The sequence below is a fragment of the Cyclopterus lumpus genome, chromosome 24 (assembly GCF_009769545.1).
Source record: "Cyclopterus lumpus isolate fCycLum1 chromosome 24, fCycLum1.pri, whole genome shotgun sequence".
Classification (NCBI taxonomy): domain Eukaryota; kingdom Metazoa; phylum Chordata; class Actinopteri; order Perciformes; family Cyclopteridae; genus Cyclopterus; species Cyclopterus lumpus.
This window is the reverse complement of record NC_046989.1, coordinates 8,781,539-8,804,388: the sequence shown is the minus strand read 5'-3', so window position 1 is coordinate 8,804,388 and position 22,850 is coordinate 8,781,539. Positions and strand designations below refer to the sequence as shown.

General features: G+C 39.1%; 3 protein-coding genes across 6 annotated transcripts; 1 reads left to right on the top strand and 2 right to left on the bottom strand.

The window, feature by feature from the left end:
* Positions 1 to 153: 153 nt before the first annotated feature.
* On the bottom strand, positions 154 to 4,405 carry LOC117727222 (uncharacterized protein C1orf115-like). 2 transcript variants are annotated; one of them, XM_034527376.1, is made up of 2 exons: positions 3,947 to 4,405; positions 154 to 2,230 (listed from the first exon to the last, which is right to left on the bottom strand). In XM_034527376.1, exons 1-2 carry the CDS (start codon positions 4,235 to 4,237, stop codon positions 2,093 to 2,095), a joined length of 429 nt encoding a protein of 142 aa, XP_034383267.1. In that variant the 5' UTR covers positions 4,238 to 4,405; the 3' UTR covers positions 154 to 2,092. The 2 variants fall into 2 exon arrangements, 1 of the variants encoding a protein (XP_034383267.1); XR_004609027.1 differs by lacking the exon at positions 3,947 to 4,405 and adding an exon at positions 2,347 to 2,801 and having other exon boundaries at positions 2,117 to 2,230.
* Positions 4,406 to 4,520: 115 nt separating this feature from the next.
* On the bottom strand, positions 4,521 to 15,247 carry si:dkey-119f1.1 (uncharacterized protein LOC557127 homolog). 3 transcript variants are annotated; one of them, XM_034527373.1, is made up of 27 exons: positions 15,119 to 15,247; positions 14,598 to 14,735; positions 14,260 to 14,395; positions 13,683 to 13,788; positions 13,186 to 13,322; positions 12,560 to 12,621; positions 12,383 to 12,463; positions 12,177 to 12,278; positions 11,874 to 11,993; positions 11,485 to 11,583; positions 11,123 to 11,269; positions 10,830 to 10,918; positions 10,526 to 10,693; positions 9,965 to 10,143; positions 9,442 to 9,643; positions 9,158 to 9,272; positions 8,908 to 9,068; positions 8,529 to 8,664; positions 8,171 to 8,251; positions 7,807 to 7,977; positions 7,323 to 7,460; positions 6,501 to 6,646; positions 6,191 to 6,316; positions 5,895 to 6,000; positions 5,437 to 5,589; positions 5,091 to 5,188; positions 4,521 to 4,903 (listed from the first exon to the last, which is right to left on the bottom strand). In XM_034527373.1, exons 2-27 carry the CDS (start codon positions 14,715 to 14,717, stop codon positions 4,810 to 4,812), a joined length of 3,273 nt encoding a protein of 1,090 aa, XP_034383264.1. In that variant the 5' UTR covers positions 14,718 to 14,735; positions 15,119 to 15,247; the 3' UTR covers positions 4,521 to 4,809. The 3 variants fall into 3 exon arrangements, with proteins under 3 accessions (XP_034383264.1, XP_034383265.1, XP_034383263.1); XM_034527374.1 differs by having other exon boundaries at positions 14,598 to 14,726; positions 15,119 to 15,225; XM_034527372.1 differs by having other exon boundaries at positions 14,598 to 14,726; positions 15,123 to 15,214.
* Positions 15,248 to 16,013: 766 nt separating this feature from the next.
* tmem18 (transmembrane protein 18) lies at positions 16,014 to 17,570 on the top strand. The gene is made up of 5 exons (XM_034527375.1): positions 16,014 to 16,190; positions 16,345 to 16,462; positions 16,806 to 16,860; positions 16,998 to 17,091; positions 17,186 to 17,570. The coding sequence occupies exons 1-5, from the start codon at positions 16,098 to 16,100 to the stop codon at positions 17,282 to 17,284; spliced, it is 459 nt and encodes a 152-aa protein (XP_034383266.1). The 5' UTR covers positions 16,014 to 16,097; the 3' UTR covers positions 17,285 to 17,570.
* The last annotated feature ends 5,280 nt before the right edge of the window (positions 17,571 to 22,850 follow it).

Below are 22,850 nucleotides of genomic sequence, written 5' to 3'. Positions count from 1 at the left end.
GTAATAACAAAGGCATATGAAAGCAACTCGCAATAAGAGTTTATTTTATACCTTTACACAATTCTGTTTTCTTTGTATTAGCTCTTTTTATAATAAATGAGATTCTGGATATTACAGGTGTTATTTTTATGTTATTGTATTTTCACACTCCTTTGTCCACCATTAGCAAATGATTTCGTTTTTGTTGCACAGTTTATTAACATTTGATACAAATCAACCTTCAAATATCATGACGAGAAAAAGCTTCAAATTGAACAAACTCATACACATACAGAATCACTGAAATGTTAGAAACTACCTTCAAAGGTCACACCATAATGTTCCAATCTGAGGATCATCTGGAACGTGTACAGAAATGTATCCAAAGTTATAGTTTTGTATTTCAGTACTGGAAACCAGGTGGAGAATAATTTCTTCCTCGACTGCAGTGATGTGTTTCAATAAAGATATGATTAAAATGTTTCTCATCTGACAAAATCACATGTTCTCTTTAATAATTTAAAGATGAAAAAACAGTAAACCGCAAACAAAACACATACAAACTATATTGATCTTTTAATTCTGCTCTTCACATATATACAATATATCTAAATAATAATGATATGAATATATTGATATTGACTAAACAGATGCTGTCAGATTTATTGATTATATTATATTTATTGATGATTTTAATCATTTAGAAATCATTATATTTACAATATAATTGCAAAAAACAAAAATCACCAACATTATCTGGTTTCAGCTTCTCAAATGTCATGATTATATTATTGATAATTATATTTATTCTAGTGCAATATGTATTTACTGAAATAATTGTATGTATTCCAGTAAAACAATTCTATGTATTCTAGTGCAATAATATCTATTTACTGAAATAATTGTATTTATTCCTGTAAAATAATTATATACATTATTGTGCTATAATGGTATATATTCTAGTACAATAACAATATTGCATTTAATGCAATAATTATATTCACATTAGTTAATTAGTTCACAAATAATTACATTAATACTAATACAATATATTTAATGTATATTTGTCGTTTGGTGAGTTAGTGGTCACTTCTTCTTCTCTCCTATCAATCATACAAACTAGGTCCTCTCCTTCCCATGTGACAGAACCTGCAAAGGCGACCTGTCGGCAGCAAGCTGACTTCCTCTTCAACTTCCTCCACTCGGCCCCATTCTGCTTGGCGACCTCCAGCTCCCGCTCAAAGAATGGAGACGCTGCAAAGTCCTCAAAAGACATGCGGGAGGGGAGGGGGGTCTTTGAGACGTCAGGCCACTGAGCATGTCTTCGAGGAGGAGAAGTTGGGACATGCCTCCATCGTCCAGGACAAACCATTTCTCACTTCTGACGTATACAACGATAAGGTCATACAGTTCTGGTCATAAATGTTACCAGTTGCACTGCCGTCAATTGAACTTGCAAGGTTCAGGAATTGACTTGCACAATCTTGTCTGGATCTGGAAGACCCTTGCTTTACTCGTACTTAACTGATGATCACTTCCCTGTTTCCTGCCTATAAGGGGTATAATGCCCTGATTCTCTACAGCTACAGCAGATGCCACATCCCGACATAATCCCTCTGCACACATGCAAACAACAGCGAGATGCTTGATTTTTTTTTTAAAAAAGCACATATTTTTCATTGGTTAACACATGCATGAGCAATATGTAATGTAGGAGTAATTTACAGGAGTACATAGCCGACATACGCATTGGGTCTACGCAAAGAGCAATTTTACAGTCTCTGGTTTTATGATCTTAACTGTGGATATTCCTGCAAATCTGGTTTTAAAAAGTGGGTAATACTGTATATTATTACAGCATTTGATGAGATCAAAATGCCACAGTAAGAAAAGCACAGAAATATAGACTACCAAAACAATTGGTTAGAACATCATTATCAAAATGTCTGCTGTGGAAAAGGCCTATTAACCACTTTGTTCATTAGAATTAGAATGTTTAACAATCAAATATAAAAAAAATAATTTCAATATTTAAACACATTCGAATATAAAACATCTCTGGTCAGTATCCTTGAGTTAACCGGCGTGTGGCTACAGGTGCACGTGGCTGAGCTCAGGCCGCGTTCCTGCCCGGGTGAAAGTCAGGGACAAAAGTAGCAGCCACCACGATTGGAGTAGAGTAGCCAAGGGCAAAATTGTACAGACCGAGCATTAGACACTTCCAGGTGCAGCGCAGTGCCTTGCCAGCATTCTGAAAGACAAACATACATTCATAGCTAAATCATCAATTTTGGAGACGATAATGCCGTTATCTATATTCTAAGAAAGCTGCTGTTGAATTAAACTACACAACCATGTAATCATCACCTGTATTCCAACGCACAGCAGTGATTTTGAGAAAATTACAGGTTAAATATGGGAATTAAGAGTTGACGTAAATTCAGGCAGAAACTGTTTAGAGAAAACCTGCACATGTGTGACTTTAGAACAATAGCACCACAGGAGGGGAGGTGCAGTCTGTATTTATCCCTAAAACGTAAACAAAAAGCAAAGTGAACACTATTGTCTGCTGTACCATTTGAACAGGAACTGGCTGAGCGGCTGAAGCGGATACAGGAAGTCAGATGTTTTAGAAAAATAGAGCAAAAGCATTCCTACAGTGAAGCATGTACAAATGACTCTACTCACCAGTAGAACATATTTATACTTAAAACGGCTTGAGACAAGTACCAAAATAACTACATAATAAGTGTTAAGATTATAAATAGTATGGTCTGACAACTCCAAAGATACTTGACTGAAGAAGAATTTGTCAAACTATATCCAAAGTCCAGGATTAACTTTTAAGAGATATATATATATATATATATATATATATATATATATATATATATATATATATATATATATACATACATACATACATACACACACACATGAATACCAGCTCACTGATAAAAGTGGTAATGTTGGGATCACACATTTTACAGGCTAGAAATCACACATTAAGTAAATCAAACTGTTAGACAGCTGATGATTAGTAGGGTAAAGGTGATCTTGACTCATTGACTTCAGATAAAAGATGCATCTGCAATAATTTAATTACTTTTAGTCAACCAATAGTGTAGATTCCTTAACTTACTGGTTCCAGATATTTTCAATAATCAACATATAAGAGTATTAGAGTGATTTGAATGAAGCCGATTGATCAACGCCATATTGAGTTCCCATCTTAACTTACCCAAATGGAAACGACTAGAAGACAAAAGTTGGATCAATCAAGGATCTTCATTCAAGAAATGCACCATTAGTTCATATTCACTGAACATGAGAATGTAAAACAGTATTTAAAAAAAAAAAAGTGTAAATGACTAAAGTTGAACGGATTATTAAAGTCTACATCCATATAGGTGTGCATGCGTTTGGATGTTGAGTCAAATGTAAGCATATGATAATATTAAATAGTAAGTAAATTTACAGTAAAATAACATTATTGCAGACAACACGATCCACTAATAAAAGTCTGTTCATGTTCAATACAAACAAAGATTGACTGGCCACCAATAAACATGAATACTGATTAACTAGGGTCACATGTTGACCATGCTGTATTCATCCATCAATCTATGTGACGCCAGACGTTAAAGACGAGCCGGTGCTTATGACCGTGTCGTGATTTGTATGACGTCATTTCCTCAATAAAAAACTAAATTGGAATTATGCAGCAACATAAAACACAAATTACAAAAATAGCCCACTGTGCAAATTAAACAATTATGAGATAATTTGTAGCAAGACGGTGGCAATAACTTCTAGGAGTTTGCTAGTTTTCCAATAATTTATCTATTAAAAGAAATGCGATTTCAGGCTGAATAATGCCATGTTCACATTTTACAGTACCTTAATACAAAGTTTCATTTTCATTGAAGATCAACAATTCAAGAAAATTGAAAGCAAGAAGACCAACCTTCTTGACTTTTTTGTACTTTTCTTTCCTCCTTTTCTTCTTCTCTTCTTTGGCCTCCTCGTCAACCAGCGGCTCATACCTCTCTGGCCGAAATGCAAAATGAACTTCTCTGTGGCTCCTCTCATTTTGTCTGTCGTTCTCTCTCCCCGGCTGGCTGTCATTGTGGCCAAAAGGATACAGACTCTCTTGTTGATCCACATGCCGTTGATATTTTGCTGCTCGTGCATTCAGAGTTGCACCTGATGCAGAATTTCCGTCAAACAACCTTGAGGGAAGAGATTTGGGCTTCATGTTGTCTACTTGTTGTGGCTCTGGGGTGTAATACAAAGTACCACTTTCCTCAGGAGGTCAGGTATGTTGTCCACAGATGTTATGTGCCTCAGTGGAAGGGCATTCCAGTGGACCGCCTTGTGTGGAGGACTTGGCACAGAGCCCTTAAAGGTGCAAACCCCTTCCTCTTCACAAAACTGACCTTAATAGGGGTTCAAGTAACTTGAATTGTGGCCTTCCGTTAGACAAGAGGTGGAAAATGGCCTGAAATGTGCTTTGATGCATTCAAAACACCAACACTGCATTTGTCTCTTCACTCGATTTGTTTTAATGAATTTTAAATATTTCTGACAATGACAAAACTCTTCAATGTCCCTGTTCGAGACTTTAACACGTGGCGATATAAAATGACTTCCCCTGGCTGTGCAGTAACCCTTCAAATGCAATAGTGCTTACAGCATTTAATTGCTACCAGCGTTCATTGTAGTACGAAACATTAAACTGCCTATTAAACAGAACAGAACATTATTAAGTATTGCTGTTGGTCACGAAGATAAGTGATCTTTCTCTAGACTGAAACCAGAATAGCAATACTACTGCTCCTCGTCTTGACCTTTTTGTGAGTTGTTGTCACGGTCTGGATCTTTGAGACGGAGGATGCGAATGATTTTACTCACTGGAAGAGAGCTGAAACAAAGAAGAAGAGCGACACAGATGTGAGGAAAGTGGCGGTTGCTCTTTCTTACAGGAACTAAGCAACATACTCAAATCCCATGGCCTTACACCCACATTAATGACTTAATCTTAGCTCATTTCAAATATGCAGAAGCATCTTGGTGGTCTAACTGCTTTGATAAGCGATGTTGCATCATACCTCATGCTCTGTGGAGTCAGGAAGATGAACTGCCTGTAGCGTTGACCAGCAGCCACCTTCAGCATCATGTCCATTGATATCCTCCTGTTCACCATGTCCTTATTAAAGAGAATTGAAAGAAAACCCAACAATCATGTTAGCATTTGATAAATAAGGCTAAACACAGCGAGACAGTTTAATGTAATGCCAAAAAATCCTGCAAATGAACTTTCTCCAGACTTTTTCTTCTCCCTCTGACGCGTATTCAATGCTATGGAACTAAAAGCTTATCTCAATACGCAATGAAGACAGTGGGAACTCTTGTTCAGACAAACTTGCAATATCAATCAAAACAGTCTCTGATTACCATGTAAACATCAAATTCATCAAGACAGCGGAAAGGCGCCTCCGTGATGGCCCACAGAGAGAGAACAAAGCAAACAGTGGAGAAGGAGCGCTCGCCTCCAGACAGAGAGCGCATGTCACTCAAGTCAGCCTTGTTTCCCTGGCCGGGCTGCACCTTAAGAGGGATGGAGGAGAAATCAGTATAATTTCACTTTAAACCAACTGGCTAAAAGGCTGTTGCAGTCATGTCTTGTGTTTCAAGATTAGTGATAATCAATGAAAAAATTAAACGTCTTCTCATTTAGACTTTTCCCTTGCTGCTATATCGTTTAGTCTTTCTTTTCTTTTAAATGCCGCAAAGCCAAGCCAACTGCTGCCTCTCAGTGTTTTGAACTGAACTTGTGACCCAAAGGTGTTACACAGAATAATACTTCAATGGAGATTATCAGAGCAGAAACTGAGGCTTGAGTGTGTTCTTACTGAGATGGAGAGGGTTTCATTCTTGTGGTCAAAGGCCATACTTCCAGTGTATCCTCTCTGGGCCAGCATGCTATCAAAGTAGTATTTACAGCGGGCCGAGAGGAACCTGCAGAGGACAAACAACAAAATGGACATGGAAGGAAGAACGGCAGTGATAATAAATCGAGGAACACACAATCCATCAGATCAAATATAAATATCAATTTATGAATATTAAATAAATGAAAGTGTTTTAAATTTCAAGTCCTCTAGCAATACAGTGTCATTTTCCTGAACACAATTTGTTAACATCTCACCTTCTGAGCTCAGCATACACCTGCAGTCTGTGGTTCATAACACTATCGAGACTTTTGATGAAGCTGTTGAGGTACTTCATTTGCTGCGTCATGTTCTTGTAGTTCTCCAGAGCCTCATGATACTGCCTTGACACGGGAAGAGGTTGAGGCAGACAAAGGTTTATGTGTTTTAAAAAAAAGAGAAGAAAGATTGAATTTCATTCAAGACATTTCACAGCAGTGTAAAGATGTAAAATAAATTCTGACACGTATGCAATAGTACAGTTCATTCACTAAATTGTCATGTGACACCACGGTCTAAGTGACATACCTCACAACCTCCTCGCGGTCCCCCTGTTGATCCTGCTGGGTAGTGATCTTCACCTTAAGACGGGTGATCTCACTGTCGAGACTCCTGGCTGTCCGTCTTACGTCCAGGCGCTCCGGACAGATTGTTGTGGCCTTGGCCACAGATGTCTGAACCGCAGGGTAAAACATCAGTTTTTGAGACAGAATTTAGGTGACAATTTAAGGTATACATAAAATTCTCGAAAGTTACAAAAGAACCAAAAATAAAACGTCAATGCTTTTGTCGGAATACTGCAATTGCTGTCCACACATTCAATGAGCCAAGTGTGCTATGAGCAATAATGAATGTTTTTCTCTGATCTCAAACTTTACATTTAGTTCTAGGACCCACACTAAGACTTTTAGTGAAAGCATGCAGCTCCCTCTGGTTTTAAACTAAAATGACTGCCTCACAGTTGTATGCCTTTGCAACCAGTTAATGTTGCAGTTTACGTCTGTGTCATAATTTTATTGTCTCGGACGTTTGTGTGAAGTTTTCACAATTAGTATATGAATTATTGAGTAAAATGTGTTTTGTGTCCCAGTGGCTTTCGACAACCAAACTCTAATTAGTTCAACCTTGAGTGGCTTGTGCCAAATTTGAAGAAATGCAATCAAGACGATCCTGAGATATTGTGTTCATAAGAATGGACCATAAATACGGAGAGACAACCCAAAAACATATTGCCCCGGCCAAAGATAGCGCGGGTGCGGAAGCATGAATGCAAAATAAAATGATAAGAAATTGTTCGTCTTATGAATTTAGATTTATAAAATTAGTCCCTTGTATCTCTGTTTGGCACACCTGAAGCTCCTGCTCTTTGCTTTCCTGGTTGGCTTCAAGGGTCTGAATGTTGCGCAGATGGGCGCTGCGTTTCTCGTCATAGTGTTTCTTGTGATGCTTGCACTTCATCACCTCCTGATCAGCCTTACTCAGCTCCTCCTGTAGAAGGACAACAGGACGAGCACAGAAAAGAGCAACCACATGAGCGTCACCCAGTATTCAGGGGAGGGTGGCTTTTGCACACAGCCGAGACTGTGCTGACAATAATCACAAAATGCAATTCTTTGGGGACTATAATCATTTCTTTAGCCGAATGAAGTTTGGGCAGATGCATAATAGACAATTAAGCAATAATAAAAGGAGATTCTTACTTGATGCAAATGTTGTATATGTTTAACATGTGATTTGGGAATTTCTCAAGTAGAATTACAATGATGCCGATCTAAATCTATCTTTTATCCCAATGACAAGACATCTGGAAACCTGAGATTGGTCTATATATTACCTTGACAGGGTCTGCTTCCTCAGCGACAGTGTTGATCTGCTCTTTGTGCTGCTTGTACTCCTGCTCTGCCTTCTCATAGGATGCCTTGAACTCAGCCGTCTGAGCTCGGGCCTCATCATACTGAGCACGCTTTGACGAGATCTTAGTAACAATCTCCTGAAGATCTTCCTCCTGTAGTAGAGTAGTGACAGTAGCATATCACATGAGGTATCTGTGCTGATTGCAAAAAAAGTTGAATTGAATATGACTTATCTGGAGATCATACACTTGTGTGGGATGTTTCCTATATGTATCTACTGAGATGAGTACAATGTAAGTCCATCAAAGCTGATTATTGTATTGCACTGATGTGTTCTGTACAAACCAGGGGATTGAGGTCCTCTGACTGAGGCTCTTCCATATTTTGTAGGTCGGTCAGCTCCAGCTGTAGCTTTGTGGACTTGTCCTGGAACAAATACACACATTCATTAAATATGTAGAATACTGGAAATTTGATTTGGAAATTCCTTTTTGATTGAGCAGTATTATTTGATTTCCTTCTTCCAACTGAAAGGTCAACGGCTTATGCTATATTTAGGCATGGATTTTAAATTACTGTTAAATTGTATGCATTAAACTGGCATGCCAACATCTGACATAATAATGGTCACTTTGCCTGTCTGATACTCAAAAACATAAAGGGAGTATCATTATAAATTGTATGTTAGCGGTAAAAGGGTTACTTTGGTAGTCCTCTGTTCTACTTGGGTTCTTCTCAGCAGCCCTTCATTCTGTTTGATGTCATCATCTAGCCTTTTCATCTGTTGCTCGAAGCGATCTGCCTGAGCTCTCTGGTTTTCTATCTCCCTCTGCAAGTGCCTGAGAGTAAAGAGAGGAACCAGGAGACAGAGAAGGTATTACAGTAAAAGCATTTATTACAACTAGTCCCTGTAGTTACATGAACGGTGTGTATACTTTAGAAACTGAAGCTAAACATGTCTATTATCTATACAGTCTTTCTACAAACAACAAGCAAGATACAGTTTACATGACAACAGCAAGAGACAACTAAAAGTCAGCTAGAGTATCATTGAGCATGCACACACACACATACACACATACCTGATCTCCTCCTCAACATCTCCCGAGAGGTAATTGGCTCTGGTCTGCTCAGCAGTGTAACTCCGGTTATTGAAGATCTGATCTCCCTCCTTGGAAAAGGCCTGGGTACAGTGCTGAGGGGGGTTTCTGCTCTGCATCACTCGCCGAGCGTCTGTTCGATTCTACGCCACCAAAAAACAAAACCCAAGTCAATGCACTTGAAGCTTGTGTTACTAGGACTTTTCTTTTCTTGTGAAGCCAGCAGTGTTACCTTAATGAGTAGAATGCTCTCTATGCCCCTTTGGTCAATCAAGCAGTTGGCCACAACGGGGTCCTCAATTTCCAGAGCGTGAAGCACGGAGGGGTATTCAGGGTGATTGACGCCTCTGACAGAAAGACAGATACAAAAGTGATACTTCATGCAAAATGTGTCCTTTTCAATAACGGACTCAAAACTAAGCGGTGTAAATTTGATACGTTATTTCCAAGTAATGCATTATCAAAACTGAACCAGCATTTAACAGTTGTTTCTGTGAATAGTGTCCATGACCTCACCTCATTCTTGTATCATGGACTGATGGAAGAAAATTGCTTGTGATGATTGCAGGTCTACGGCCAGTTGGGAACATTTTGGACATGAGGCTCTGCAGCACCTTCTCATCCTCATGGTTATCACAAGTGAAGGCCTGCAGTTGGCCTTTAAGACAAACTTCAACAGACAAGGCTAAGTCTGGGTCCTTCAGGCTAATAAGGTAACCTGTAAAGGGGAAGGAAATGTGAAAGGTCAGCGGTGCATTTTTCAGAGACGTCCCGTTTTGGTTGGGCTTTTGACACAGTTGTCAGTAAAGGACAGTATAGACAAAACATGGCACAAAAGTGGCATTTTTAAAGGTTTTTAAATGGGTCTGACATTGGTGCGAACCGAGTACCTTGTGGTTGCGGGACGACCACTCTCCCCATGAGCTACAGCCGACCATGCCAAAATTATGCATGATTTTGTGATTCAAAAGGATGAGAAAGGAATCAGGCCAGGAACATTAACATTTTCATTAAAGCACAAATGGGCCCCAAGTCTTACCCAAAGGTCCCCGAGGTTTGTGCTTAAGCTGGCCCCTTCTGTGAGCTTCTTGGATAGCGTTGAGGAGTGAAGGCATGTGCTCTCCAAAACGCCGCAGGCGATTGGACCGACTGCTCTCCATAGTCTGCAGGTTCCTTTTGTTGGCATCAATGGACCTCTGGAGCACTTCCTGCTCTCTCCTGAGGACAGAAAGGGGTGGGTGTTATTGCTTCAGTGATTCCACTGTCGTACTTATCTAACCAATATATCCGTTTCTAATTTGGTTATTTTTAGGATTGGCAGGGAGTCAATAATCTAAATTTAATTTGTAATTTGAGTTGGTCCACCCATCGATGTTTCAAAGCCTAACTTCTGAGAAGACGTGTTAGGCCTATCTATACTAAAAGATCAGGGAATCCCCAAATCTGTTGAATATCCTTTGATATCTTCTTATCCAATGACCCTAATAAATGTATTGCAGCTCAACTTCAACTGTCAGGCAGAGAGTGGGGTTTCTTGAACCACCCATTTCTGATTCTGCAGGGAAATATTTGTCTTTAAAGTCCAGTTTTAGTTTCCTACTTCATCTTTCCTTGTTCTTCCCTGGCACGGTTGCACGCATGCTGATACTGGTCAATCTGCTGGACGAGAGTAGTGATCTGGTGAGTCATCGAATACTCGAGCTCAGTCTGTATCTGCTCCATACGCGCTGCCTTGGCCTGGCTTTCCGCTCCTGACGTCTGACTGATGCTAGAGGCATAAAAAAAAGGAGATAGCAAAAATTGGAATGAAGACAAAAAGCACAGGGGAGTCAACACTAAATAAATACATGTATAAACCTGAATGCAACACAGTTGACAAGAAAAAAAACTAAAAGAGGTCATACCTCAGCTTTAGATCATTTATCCTTGAGGAGAGCTGAATCTTGTCCTTTTCCAGGTCCCTCAGGTTAGCCTTGAATCTGTGGACAGTGACCTAGCTCGCATACATAATTATAGATTAGAAACACTGGTCAGTTACACAACAAGCATCACCATAACTTTTACTGTCTAAATTACTAAATTATATCTGACAAGATGACCAGACAGGACGATCCAATAAACTGCTTAATATTCAATTTACTTGCAGAAAGTGACTGAACCAATTGACTGTAATGTCAGAAATTATCTGAACTCTGACCTCACTAGACTTGAGAAGGGTATTTCGTTTCTGGGCCTCAGCCTTGAGCTCGGCACATTTGGGCTGTAGCTCCCCGACTTGCTGTGTGATCCCCTCCAACTGTTCCTGGATCTGCCTGGATTTCCCCTCAGCCTCCTCGACCTTATTCTGCATTTTTACATGAACACAGATCAGAAAAGAAGGGGGGGTTAAAGGTTAGAGGATAGAAGAGGGCTATACGCAGACAAGTGCAAAGTTGTGGTGCGAGTTATCAAACAGAAGCAGTTATTCATAATTATACAGCAATTATTAGTAATTACTGGCAATTCTAAAAATACACTACAGACATTGATTTTATGGAGAATACTAAAAAGGTTTCATACCTTCCATTCATCCACCTTCTCATCGTATTTTTCTGTAGAATGTCTGCCTGACTGCAGCTTCTCTTGTATTGGCTCCAACTCCTTCTCCATCTCAATCACCTGCAACATTTAGGGGGGTTTCACATCAGTGCTTTCACATCAGTGCTTTTACATCAGGCTGTGACAAAAGAAAATATATTAGTCTCCAATACCAGGAAGTGAAGGACGCTGTGCGTAATCATCATATATCAAGAAAAGATGGGACCAGTTAGTCCAGGTAAGTAGTTTAATGTCAGCACAATAAGGTCTGATCCATTATATTATCATGACAACTGGCAGGAAAAAGCGGCATAGACAGGTGGTTGGAAATCCAAATTGGTAGGAAAAAAAATAGGAGAAAATGATCTCACCAAAGCCCAAGCCATTTGCTTCTGCAACTCCTCCAGTTTGGTGTGCATTTCATCCAAGGTTGCCATGTTCTTGTAACGGTCCTCTTTCTCCAGGTACTTCCGCTTTAAGTCTTTCAAGCACTGAGACAGTAATGTAATAATTGTGTTAATCCTGCCATAACTGATATTTTTGGGCCACAAGGGGTCAGTGATAACATTGCAGAACATCCAAGTCCAATATTTACTCTCTCTTAGCTCTGTTTTTGTCAAATATTAGTTTATAGCTGCTTATATTATGAATATGTCAGACAAACTGATTCTTACTTCACTATGTTGATCAACTTTATCCTCTGTGACATGCTTGGTGGTTTTGATGTAAACAAAGTCCTCTCTCATCTGGTCCAGTTGGGTAGCTTTCATAAAAAACTGTAAGGGTGAATGCAAATGTTAAGTACAAATAAAGAAATCACAGTGAAAGTACACAAAAACAAGAGGGAAAACATGTGTTATTTAAAAGTGTTTAAATATACCTTATATTTGTCCCCCTCTCCTTTTGAGTGTAGGAAATATTTGCTCATCTCTTGAGTGAGAACTGACACAGGATTGTTCACCTTTGGAGCAAAGGTAATAATGACTTCCTCTCACCCATACAATAACAGGTTTGTCTCACAGGTTTCCATTTTGTATATGATTTGCATCACTCCTACCTGTATATTAAAATTGTCCAGGATAGACAACAGCTCTTCCTTTTTGGTTGAGACAAGTTGACCTAAAAAGGAGGGAAAAAATATGTGTATGAGTTGCTAATAATATAGATTCACACAGCTATCAGAAGTAGAATTTGCATACCAATATTGTTAAACTTTCCTTTATTTTTCACGCTTACATTATGCTGCTTTTTTGGCATTGGGAATGGTGAATTGGAATGCATTTATCATTGTTTAATCATTATTGATCAATATGATTTTTTTCCATGTGGAAATTTGCTGTTTTCCCATGTCTGGTCATTATAGTAGAATATAGCAATTTCTTGATGTTACTTTAGGCTCATTTTATAAGCCTAATGATTCATTTATTGATGTTTAAAAAGATTGGAGCCACTAACTGCTTACTTAAAATATGCTGCAAAATAGCTGCCAATTAACTTTCTAATGGGTGACTTATTGTTTCAGCTTTCAACCATATGTCCTTGAGCTCTGCACTTATTTAGTTTTTACGGTAATTCATTGTTTATAAATGTTGTGGTGAACATTTAGAATGACTACTTAATTGTATATATTGTTGTGGTAGTAAAAAAAATTTAAACAAATCTTGAACTTTTTATGGTCTTTACCTGATTTGCTCCTCAGTTTATAGGTTCTCAACCCCTCACGTGTTATTCTCAGGTCGATAATGATGGCTTGACCATACACTTCAGGTTTGTAAGCGTCCCTTCCTTTGTTACGCAGGGTGATCGATACATCAGAAGAGCTGAGGAAAGAGTAACGCACATCAAACCTATTGCGATTCCAAGGATGGAACTTTTAACACAAGTTACTTTTGCATGCGATACTTCTCAAAATGTCAAACATGATGGGATTTGAGAGTCCTACTCTCTAAAAGAGAAAAGACAATATATTCTTGATGCCTTGTCAAATGTGTAGCTCTAGTCAGCAAAGAAGCATTAATGGAAGATTTGTTTACACCAACATTTCTTTAAAGCGAAGAGTGGGAGTGAGAAGAACAGGACACAATTAATGGAATGTCTGCCTAAACTCACAGACACTGAAAGGAAACTATACGCTGGATGTGATAAAGGATGTACATTACATGATGTGGTGCAACGTTTACCTTTCTCCTTCCTTCACAAAACCCTTGAGGGATAATCCTCTGTTTGTGGCATGTGCATTCCCCCCTAAGGCAACTATGAGAGCTGTCAGAACGGCACTCTTTCCACCTGTGCACAGAAATCAAATATTGTTGACACTTAAATACATGATTTAGTTGTAAGCCTAAACAAGATCATTCATGATAAATGCATTTGCACAACTTTAAAGTACACACTTAAAAATCCGATCACTGATCACATAAAATAATGAGTGATATTTAGAGAGGCATTTGATTTTCATGATGGCTACGGAGCAGCACATGTGTAATGCATATTGTGAAGAAAGAAATATTGAACAGCTAAATCCACCACGGCAAATAAAACAAATATTTAACTGTTTATTGGACATCAGTGTGGAATTGATCAAAAGTAGTTCTATTTTACAGATTAAAAGGCACATTTAGGCCTATAGTGGCTTGGCTATAGTGCAAGGCACAGACCTTCAGAAAACCTGGCTTCTGAATTGGGAAAACAAGGATATAGCTTCATTTAGTTCAGTTAACCCCCTATATTATAGAATACCGCATTGTCTGCACTCACTTCCATTGTTGCCGACCACAAAGTTGACATTGGAACCAAAAGTGAACGGGCCAAGGAGAGAGTGGCACATGAAGTTCTTCAGTGTGATGCTCTCCACAATCCCTGCATCGCTCACCACCTCGCCAGCAGACTGCACCTAAACACAGGTGGAACTGCGCATGTAATTTCTCAAATATTTTACAATAGTAATGTGTCAAACGCTACTTACTTTGAGTGTCTTTAACATGTTCTTAAATACTCAGAGAATCAGTTGAGACAGACAATGTAAATAGGTGATAATGCCCTGTGGGAACAAGTACTTCAGGTACATGTTACTGCATGGGAGCGACAGTACACACCTGTCCATCTTCCTCGTCTCCATCAAGATCACTTTCATCTTCCACGTCTTCCTCCACCGCAGCAGGTCGGACCCGTTTGTTGGGGTTGTCACTGACATTGCTGCTTTTCCTTTTCGACATCTCGGGCACCTAACACATCTAACCTAACGTTACTTTGGCGGAGTAAGGAAACTGAACGTGAACACACAGCCTCGTCTCAAGTACCGTACGCAGTCACGCTGATAGATTAAACTGCTCTTGTTCTCTAGCTCAAATGATATGTGTTGTCTGTGTTTGTCTGTGTTGCGTAACGTATTTTCGAAAGCCAGGACAGTGGCCGCAGGCTTACGTTAAACAAAAACGAAAGTAACGTTAGAAAGTTATCAGGTTAGCCGTTACAAACTAACGTTAGCTTAGCCTGGCCAGCTTATAACGTGTTAAACTCAACGCGAACAACAGTCAAGCAGTGTGGCGTGCTGTGGTTAGTTTGCGTCGTTGTAAGAAGAAGCAATGGCATGTTAGTTAGTGGAGTGCCTGCTTACCTACAGTAGCTTCGGGGCAGCCGCAAGCAAACACAGACTGTTTGGGAGGCAGGACCATGGGACGGACTGCTGGTCGAATTCGCGCCCACTATTTCCGGGGTAATCTCGCGTAAATACACGAGTTCGCGAGAACACAACAATACTATCGCGTCATATATATTACGTCATACACCTCTAATCATACACAGTTTTAACCATTTTACATCTGTAATTATGACAGTCCGCCTAGTCCTTTTTGTCTTTTTTTGTATCAATAAATGTCCTTTAATGTAAATTATTTGCTCTTTTTTCAGGAGAAATGTAACTTTCAAAATCTGGCAAGTATGTGTCATTATTGTATGTTATACATGCTTAACAGTCCTTAAAAGTCGTACGAAATTGTCAAAGACAAGAGCGCTCTAAAGGTCTTTTATTTACTCACTAGCTTCAGGTTAATTTGAGATAGACCTGCTGTTTTTTATTATTATTTATTTGTTGTCATTTTATTTCATTTGTATCTACTTTGTGATTGGATTTTGATCTTGGCAGAAGTATTGTTCTTGATTGAGTCCTACGTTAATTTGTTCAACAACAAAACAATCCTAAAGTGGCTAAAATGACTTCAGTCTTGGTGAATTTAGAATTTGTGTGAGTGAAAACTATTTAATTTTGCTGAGAGCATTCTGGAGGCTTATTAGTGATACACGAGCAACATACACGTGTGGACTGTGGAGTAAAACGTGAATACAGTCGGCTACTACGCGCATTCAATAGGGGTTGTATTTTAAGGACGACTCGACTCTTAAGAAGTTCTGTCCACTGAGCATATAATATATTTAAGAACCCGAGGGTGGCTGACTGGCCGTAATGCAACGTGGACGCCAACTGCCGTAAACCCCTAACGAAGAAGAAGAAAAAGTCGCTTATGTGACGTCATTCTACTGCGACAAACAGCCTGGACTTGTTTTCAGAAGCTTAGGCTGAGCAGGGTTTCGTGAAAATGACGGACCAGAAAGCGAAGAATATTAGTTCTATCCCCATCGATGGGTTCAGTAATACAAGAATCACATCCATATGGACGTTTATGATATCTGTAAGTTACATTTAATGTTCGGACTCAGAGGGCCAGCTAGCTATGAGTAAACGTTGTCGTTAGCTTTCCCGGCTAATGAACCATCACTTTCTACTTGGAGCGGTTATATTTCGGTGACAGCTGCCCACTGTGTGCTTTTATGTGCTCTTCATAGGTGCAGTGGTCGGAGCCTTGGCTGATCGGGCTGCTGGTGTTTCATGTTGTGTGTGTGTTTCTGACCGTGGTGACGTGCAGGTACTACAGAGCTCAGATTTGTCACTTCCTGCTCATGGGTAAGTCAATAAATGAGATATAAAGCTACATGAACTAGCCTGAATGGAGTGAATATTTCCTATGAGACATAGCAATATTTTTCAAACCTTGATTACTTAAACATATGTTTGTCAGACATTTATCACAAGATCGGCTTAAAATTGGTTGTCAGGATTTACAGCATTTTATTATTTACTATTTCTCATTCATACACAAATGTATATTCCTATCTAACTTTAATTTGTTTGTTTATTTTGATGTATTTTTCTTCTAGTTTGTGTTATGTTTGTATCTATCCTTCTGGTCTGATTTGAGTGTTGTGGCTGTATTTTTTTACTGACTTACATTATTTCTAACTCACAGTTGGAATGGTGTACAGTGCTGAATATTTAAATGAGTTGGCAGCCATGAACTGGAGGTAAGACCATTTTCAGCAGAATATGATTGTGCTACTTTCATGTGGTTAATAATGTGTATGTAAAGGCTATGTTGTTCAAAATCAGGTCACATTCAGTCATTAACTAAATTTGATGAAGTGTAATTCTTTTTTTGCAGGTCCTTTTCTAATTTCCAGTACTTTGATTCCAAGGGCATGTTCATATCTTTGGTGTACTCTATTCCTCTTCTGCTGAATACAGTCATAATTGTGGTAAGCTTTATTGGTTCATCCTCAACTTTGTTACATCAAATAAAATGTAAAAAATATGATACGATACATAAATGTTTGTGCTTTACATTGACAGATGGTATGGGTGTACAGGACATTTTCCACTATGACGGAGCTGAAGACACTCCAGCTCAAGCGAAAGGCCCGCAGAGAGATGAGAGAAAAGAATGACTGATCCCTGTCCAAATATACTTCATTGGGAGGTACTGATCATCAGTGTCTCTGCCTTGCTAATGCAGAATTTTGGAAAAAGAAGGCAGATTCCTTCTTGTGACCACAAACCGATTGTTGAAGTCGGTCAGGACTGGGTGTCTGTTTCTGGTAACGGCTGTTGAAAGATGCTGGCGAAATACTTTACACTATAATATACTAGGACCAAAGGACATTTACTGTTTTGTAATTACTGTTGTTTTTGAAGTTGTTGAAATGCACAAAAAAAGATAAAGTGGTTTTGAATTACTTTTATGTACCTGTTGATTTGCAACTCCTAAGGTAGATTTAAGCCTGCAGAGAAGGGGGAACAATAACTTTGTGTGACTACAATAGGATAAGCATAAATCCTTGTCTGGTCATTATCAATCTGTTAACGAAGATGAGAGAAGAGCATATTCACAAAAATTGCCTCAGGAAAACCATGAGGTATTAACTTTATTCAACAAATCCTCAACAGGCTACTTTGGTCTAAACTCGCATAACAATACATCAGTGTTATGCTCTCTTTATCTGCACCCAGAATGAGTCAAACATGTGTGACAGCTCTCACACAGTGTGAGGGTGGGCTTAAAGGGGGGGGGGGGAGTAAGATGACCTGCCAGTCGGTCCACCGAGGAGTCACAGTCTCGGAGAGGTGGCTGTTTCCTGAAACTGGACTAACCTTTTTGTGCAAAACAGTGGATCTTTTTCGCAGCGGACATTTTGACTTGCCATACTAGGAAAATCACAGGTAACACCTAGAACATTAACGATGGCTCTGATCTATTTAAGTGCCATAGTATGGCATGACTTTGTCACAGTGAGCCAGCATGGACAATACCAGGACCCTGAAATTCAAACATCTAGTTGGTATTCGGTCATCATTCCTTTTAGGATTTACACCTGTGCTTTTGCTGTTTTCAAATGTCAAGAGTGTCTGCCGTGAAAAAGCCCTTCTCTTTTCCTCCACTGCGGGTGTCATTACAACAGCAGCACCCATTTTCACCAAGGAAGCAAAAGAAAGGCTAGTGTTCAGGCTCAATGTATACATATGCTGGCCTTGTAGCCTGTTATGTTATTATGGATTAATTATGAATCAAAATGATTGATTTATTAAATTTGCATGTATTATATTTGTATTAAATCTGCTAAATATTGTGGCTCTACTCCTCCAAAATATCTAGTATGTAAAGCTGTATGAGCACCAAAAGTCTGGAAAAAGTCAAGCTCAGTCATCCACATTAAGAAAGGTGTCTGTTTATGTCTGAACAATGCAACAAAATGTACAGGTTAACCCTGAAACCACTTTCTGGTTTCAGTTAATGCCGGAGCGTTTTGTAGCACCACTACATTACATTACATGTCATTTAGCTGACGCTTTTATCCATAGCGACTTAGAATAAGTGCATTAAACCATGAGTCCAAACTCAGAACAACAAGAATCGAGAAAATACAATTTCTTCAATAAAGTTAAACTCAGTAAGAGCCATTAAAGTGCTACTACGGCGCTACCTTCCCTGTTCAAGGTATAGTCGAAAAAGATGTGTTTTTAGTTTGCGACGGAAGGTGTAGAGACTTTCTGCTGTCCTGATGTCAATGGGGAGCTCGTTCCACCAATGAGGAGCCAGCACAGCAAACAGTCGTGACTTTGTTGAGTGTTTAGCTCGAAGTGACGGAGCTACAAGCCGATTGGCAGAAGCCGAGCGAAGTGAACGGGCTGGGGTGTACGGTTTGACCATGTCCTGGATGTAGACTGGACCCGATCTGTTCGCAGCACGGTACGCAAGTACCAATGTTTTGAAGCCGATGCGGGCGGCCACCGGTAACCAGTGAAGGTCGCGGAGGAGCGGAGTAGTGTGGGTAAATTTCGGGAGGTTGAAGACCAGTCGAGCAGCTGCATTCTGGATGAGCTGTAGAGGTCGAATGGCATTAGCAGGTAGACCTGAAGGAGGAGTTACAATAGTCCAGCCGTGAGATGACCAGAGCCTGGACCAGAACCTGTGCCGCCTTCTGAGTGAGAAGAGGTCGTATTCTCCTGATGTTGTACAGCATGGACCTACAGGAGCGTGTTATTGCGGTAATGTTGGCAGTCAGGGAGAGTTGACTGTCGAGTGTCACACCGAGGTTCCTGGCAGTCAGAGTCGGGGCCAACACTGAGTTGTCGAAGGTTATAGTCAGGTCGTGGGTGGGAGAGCCTTTTCCTGGAAGGAAAAGAAGTTCAAGACTGTTAGGGTTAATAGAGAGCAGTATGAACCAGATGATGTACTAAAACCTCTCTAACTTTGTTCTGCTTTACTTTTTCAAAGTCAAACTTTGCAGAGAGACTGGTCCCATATTGTGCTATGATCACTGTGGTTTTTTAATTCAATTCAACTTTGGCTTTCTTTCATCTTTATTTACTCTTAACCAGTAACACATATAATAATATTTACACATCTGAACAAAAGCACACATGGTTTGCCTTTATTATAATAAAACAATATTAAAATAGCCTTTGTGGTTGTAGAGACCTTTTTTAGTTTGGGTATGTTATTTCAAGCAGAAACCTAGAAAATAGCTTGGGGTTTAAATGGTTAAGTATAAAAGCACCCAGAGAAGTTCAGAAGTTTCTCTGTGAAACACAAGATTTGAGTGGACACTAAAATCATATAATGTACATGTAGAACAGTACATTGCACAACATCCATTCAGCTGCTTTCCTTTAGGGGAACACACTGAGAAAGAGAGTGGCCATAGTGTTCAAGCTGAAAAGTGGAGAACAGCATGCATGACCCTTGAGGTGCATCTTAGAAAAAACAACTCATTGAATCTGTTGTGAATTGTTATGGATCTGAGATCCATAACTGTTATAAGAACAAGTAGATCAAGTCTAACTGTCCACTTAATAATCATGTTGGTCAACTGAAAAATGAAAAAAAGTAAACCCATCAGTAAAACTGATAACGTTGTCAATGACTGTAGTTGACAGAGGCTGTTTATTGCAGTAGGAATATTGCACCAGAAACATTTTGAGATCCTTGCCCAGAAACTGACATGCTCATCAAAGATGAATCATGTCAGTGCATTGCATGTTAAGCAGAAGCTCAGGGTCTTGTGCAGTAAACACTTTACAGATGGGAAACTGCGTCATTAAAGAGTTATAAATGTAACGTATAATAGGAGTGTCTTATCTGTACAAATTAAATAAAGTTTTATTTTATTTGTCACAAGACATCAGATAAGGTCAGAATATGTGAAATATAATTCCATCAATCTCTGCAATAATGTGCATGGGGTGAGAAGGGTTGTAAATATTCTTTTGGCAGGATAGAGCACCTCCTATGATCCAAAGAACCACTCTTCGCAGGGTTTGGTTTGGTGCTGATCGCGTACAAGGCAGTGAGGGTGCAGGAGTAAAATCCTCTATATTTGATGGGATACCCAACATGTCCTCAGGGGAAACAGTCTCTGCCTTTCTCACTACTGAGTCAGGTAGCGTCCAGTTCAGGACCTCATTGATGCAAACAACAATTGTGCATCTCGAGCACAGAAAGGAAGTGAGCTAATATTCTGTTGTTGCTGTTTCTCTCTCACTATTTCTATAAGTTTATGTTGGCTGCTGCTGTGGTTCTCACATCTGTGGTGTTTTATCTACTGGTGATGTCCTTTGGCAGAATTCTGTGTTTATTACAATGTTATGCTAGAAAGAGCAGTTTGAACCACTCTTCCCTAAATCTTGTACCGGTTGTAAAAAAATACCTTCTTGCACAGCTTCAATAAAGATGAACCTAAAATGTGCTTATACTCGCTTACAACTTAAAGTGTGTTTTAACAATTATTATGTGCTATACTAATCATAAATACTAACTAGGGGGTTCAAATATAACGCTATCCCGTTGCTTTAGGGATTTATGGCAGCATACTTAAACCTGGTGGGGGTGTCCTGGACAGCATCTCTCTGCGGGTTGAGTCACACTGACTGGGCATGCTTAATAATAAATACTAAATAGGGGGTTGAATTAAAATGCTATCCCGTTGCTTTAGGGATTTAAGGCAGCAAACTTAAACCTGGTAAGGGGTGTACTGGACAGCATCTCTCTGCGGGTTGAGTCACACTGACTGGGCATACTCTGTAATGCAATAAAAGAGAAAAGAGAGGGAGAGCCAGGGGAAATACAGAGTGATAGATGAGTCACCCAGTGTGTGCTTATGAATGAGTCAGTGTGATAAACATGATTATATAGATATATTTTATGAGAAATATTATGCATACTGGTGATATAAAAACCCTGGTGATGTCTGTTAAGGATTTAATTAAAATCCTTACAGTATAATATACTTTCATTAATTACTTTTATTTTAAATTCAGACATATACCAATGTAACCTTTGTTAATGTATTTGATCAATTAGAATATGTTTCCCGGGTACAGGCTATCAGCCTTAAACTCAGCACTCACTCTGAGTGAGTCATGGATCCACCTGTCGTACTTTCTAGAGAACACACTCGGATAGATGATGATTACCTTCTTTTATCATTGTTTGCTTTCAGAGTAACGACTGATCATCAGTTAGCTGTTCTTATTCCAACATGACAAATTTAAGCAGTTTTTTCTCTCAAAAATTATCTGGACTTCCATGAATGACTTAATAAAAAATGTCGACAATTTTGCTTTAATGGTAACAATGTGGAGATTTTTTTTAAGTGAATACTAATTATTTGTATTATAATCTATTGTTTAAGCATTTCATTCTGTTCATATATTTGTTATTGTTTGATTAAATTAGTCTATTCTCTTGAGTCTTGCAGTAGTTTGCCTATATTTTTATTTCCTTAATATCATTATTGTAAATTATTGTTATTGTTGATTGCGTGCACCAAACACCAAGGCAAACTCTTTAACCTACTTAGCAATTAACCCAATTCTGATTCTGTTTTTTTTAGCATATGAAAACAAGTCAAAATATAATAAAAAGTGATAGTAGGATGACAAATTAAATTAAAGATAGATACTGACTTGGTGGGCTTTTCTAAAAAGTTTCTTTTAAACATTAGGGTCTTTGCATAAAAAGTTCCCAATGAAGCAAGTTTGATTTTAGCAACCAAAATAATAACAATGAAATTGGTCCATTCAACAAGTGTTACTCCGTCACAGAGATTGTTTTTGGTTCGGTTTGTTTGTCTGTATTTTCAGCAGAGTTACGGAGAAAACTACTTGCCCAAATTTTTGTGGAGCCAGGTGGAAGAGTGTAGCACGGGCCAAGGAGGAAACCATTAAAGTTGGGCGCAGATCCAAATTACGAATCAATCAAAAACTAGATTTATGAAAAGCCACAGGTCATAGCAGGGTTCATGCCAAGCCTCACATCACCAAGACAGACATCTCCTGGATGCACAGACCATTGAGTGACTAGTACACACAGTAACAATGAGATCTTTGTGAACAATCTCATTATATTGTGTGCCTACAGACATTATTATCCAGCAGTAACAGAACCAGATGAATATCATTTGCAAATGACCCTTAGAGTTTGTTTCAGCCAGATGTGGTGTGTCTTAAAAGCCCTTTA

Bases quoted from the DNA above. Each gene is read 5' to 3' on its own strand.
- LOC117727222 (XM_034527376.1), bottom strand. From the start codon at position 4,237: ATGAAGCCCAAATCTCTTCCCTCAAGGTTGTTTGACGGAAATTCTGCA. The intron at 2,231-3,946 runs GTTGGTCTTCTT...TTTGTCTTTCAG, and splicing joins AGTACAAAAAAGTCAAGAAG to AATGCTGGCAAGGCACTGCG.
- si:dkey-119f1.1 (XM_034527372.1), bottom strand. From the start codon at position 15,176: ATGGTCCTGCCTCCCAAACAGTCTGTGTTTGCTTGCGGCTGCCCCGAA. The intron at 9,273-9,441 runs GTGAGGTCATGG...TCTTTCTGTCAG, and splicing joins GTCCATGATACAAGAATGAG to AGGCGTCAATCACCCTGAAT. The intron at 7,461-7,806 runs GTAATATATAGA...GTCCTTCTACAG, and splicing joins AGGAAGCAGACCCTGTCAAG to GAGGAGCTGAGTAAGGCTGA.
- tmem18 (XM_034527375.1), top strand. From the start codon at position 16,098: ATGACGGACCAGAAAGCGAAGAATATTAGTTCTATCCCCATCGATGGG. The intron at 16,191-16,344 runs GTAAGTTACATT...TGCTCTTCATAG, and splicing joins TATGGACGTTTATGATATCT to GTGCAGTGGTCGGAGCCTTG. The intron at 17,092-17,185 runs GTAAGCTTTATT...TTACATTGACAG, and splicing joins TGAATACAGTCATAATTGTG to ATGGTATGGGTGTACAGGAC.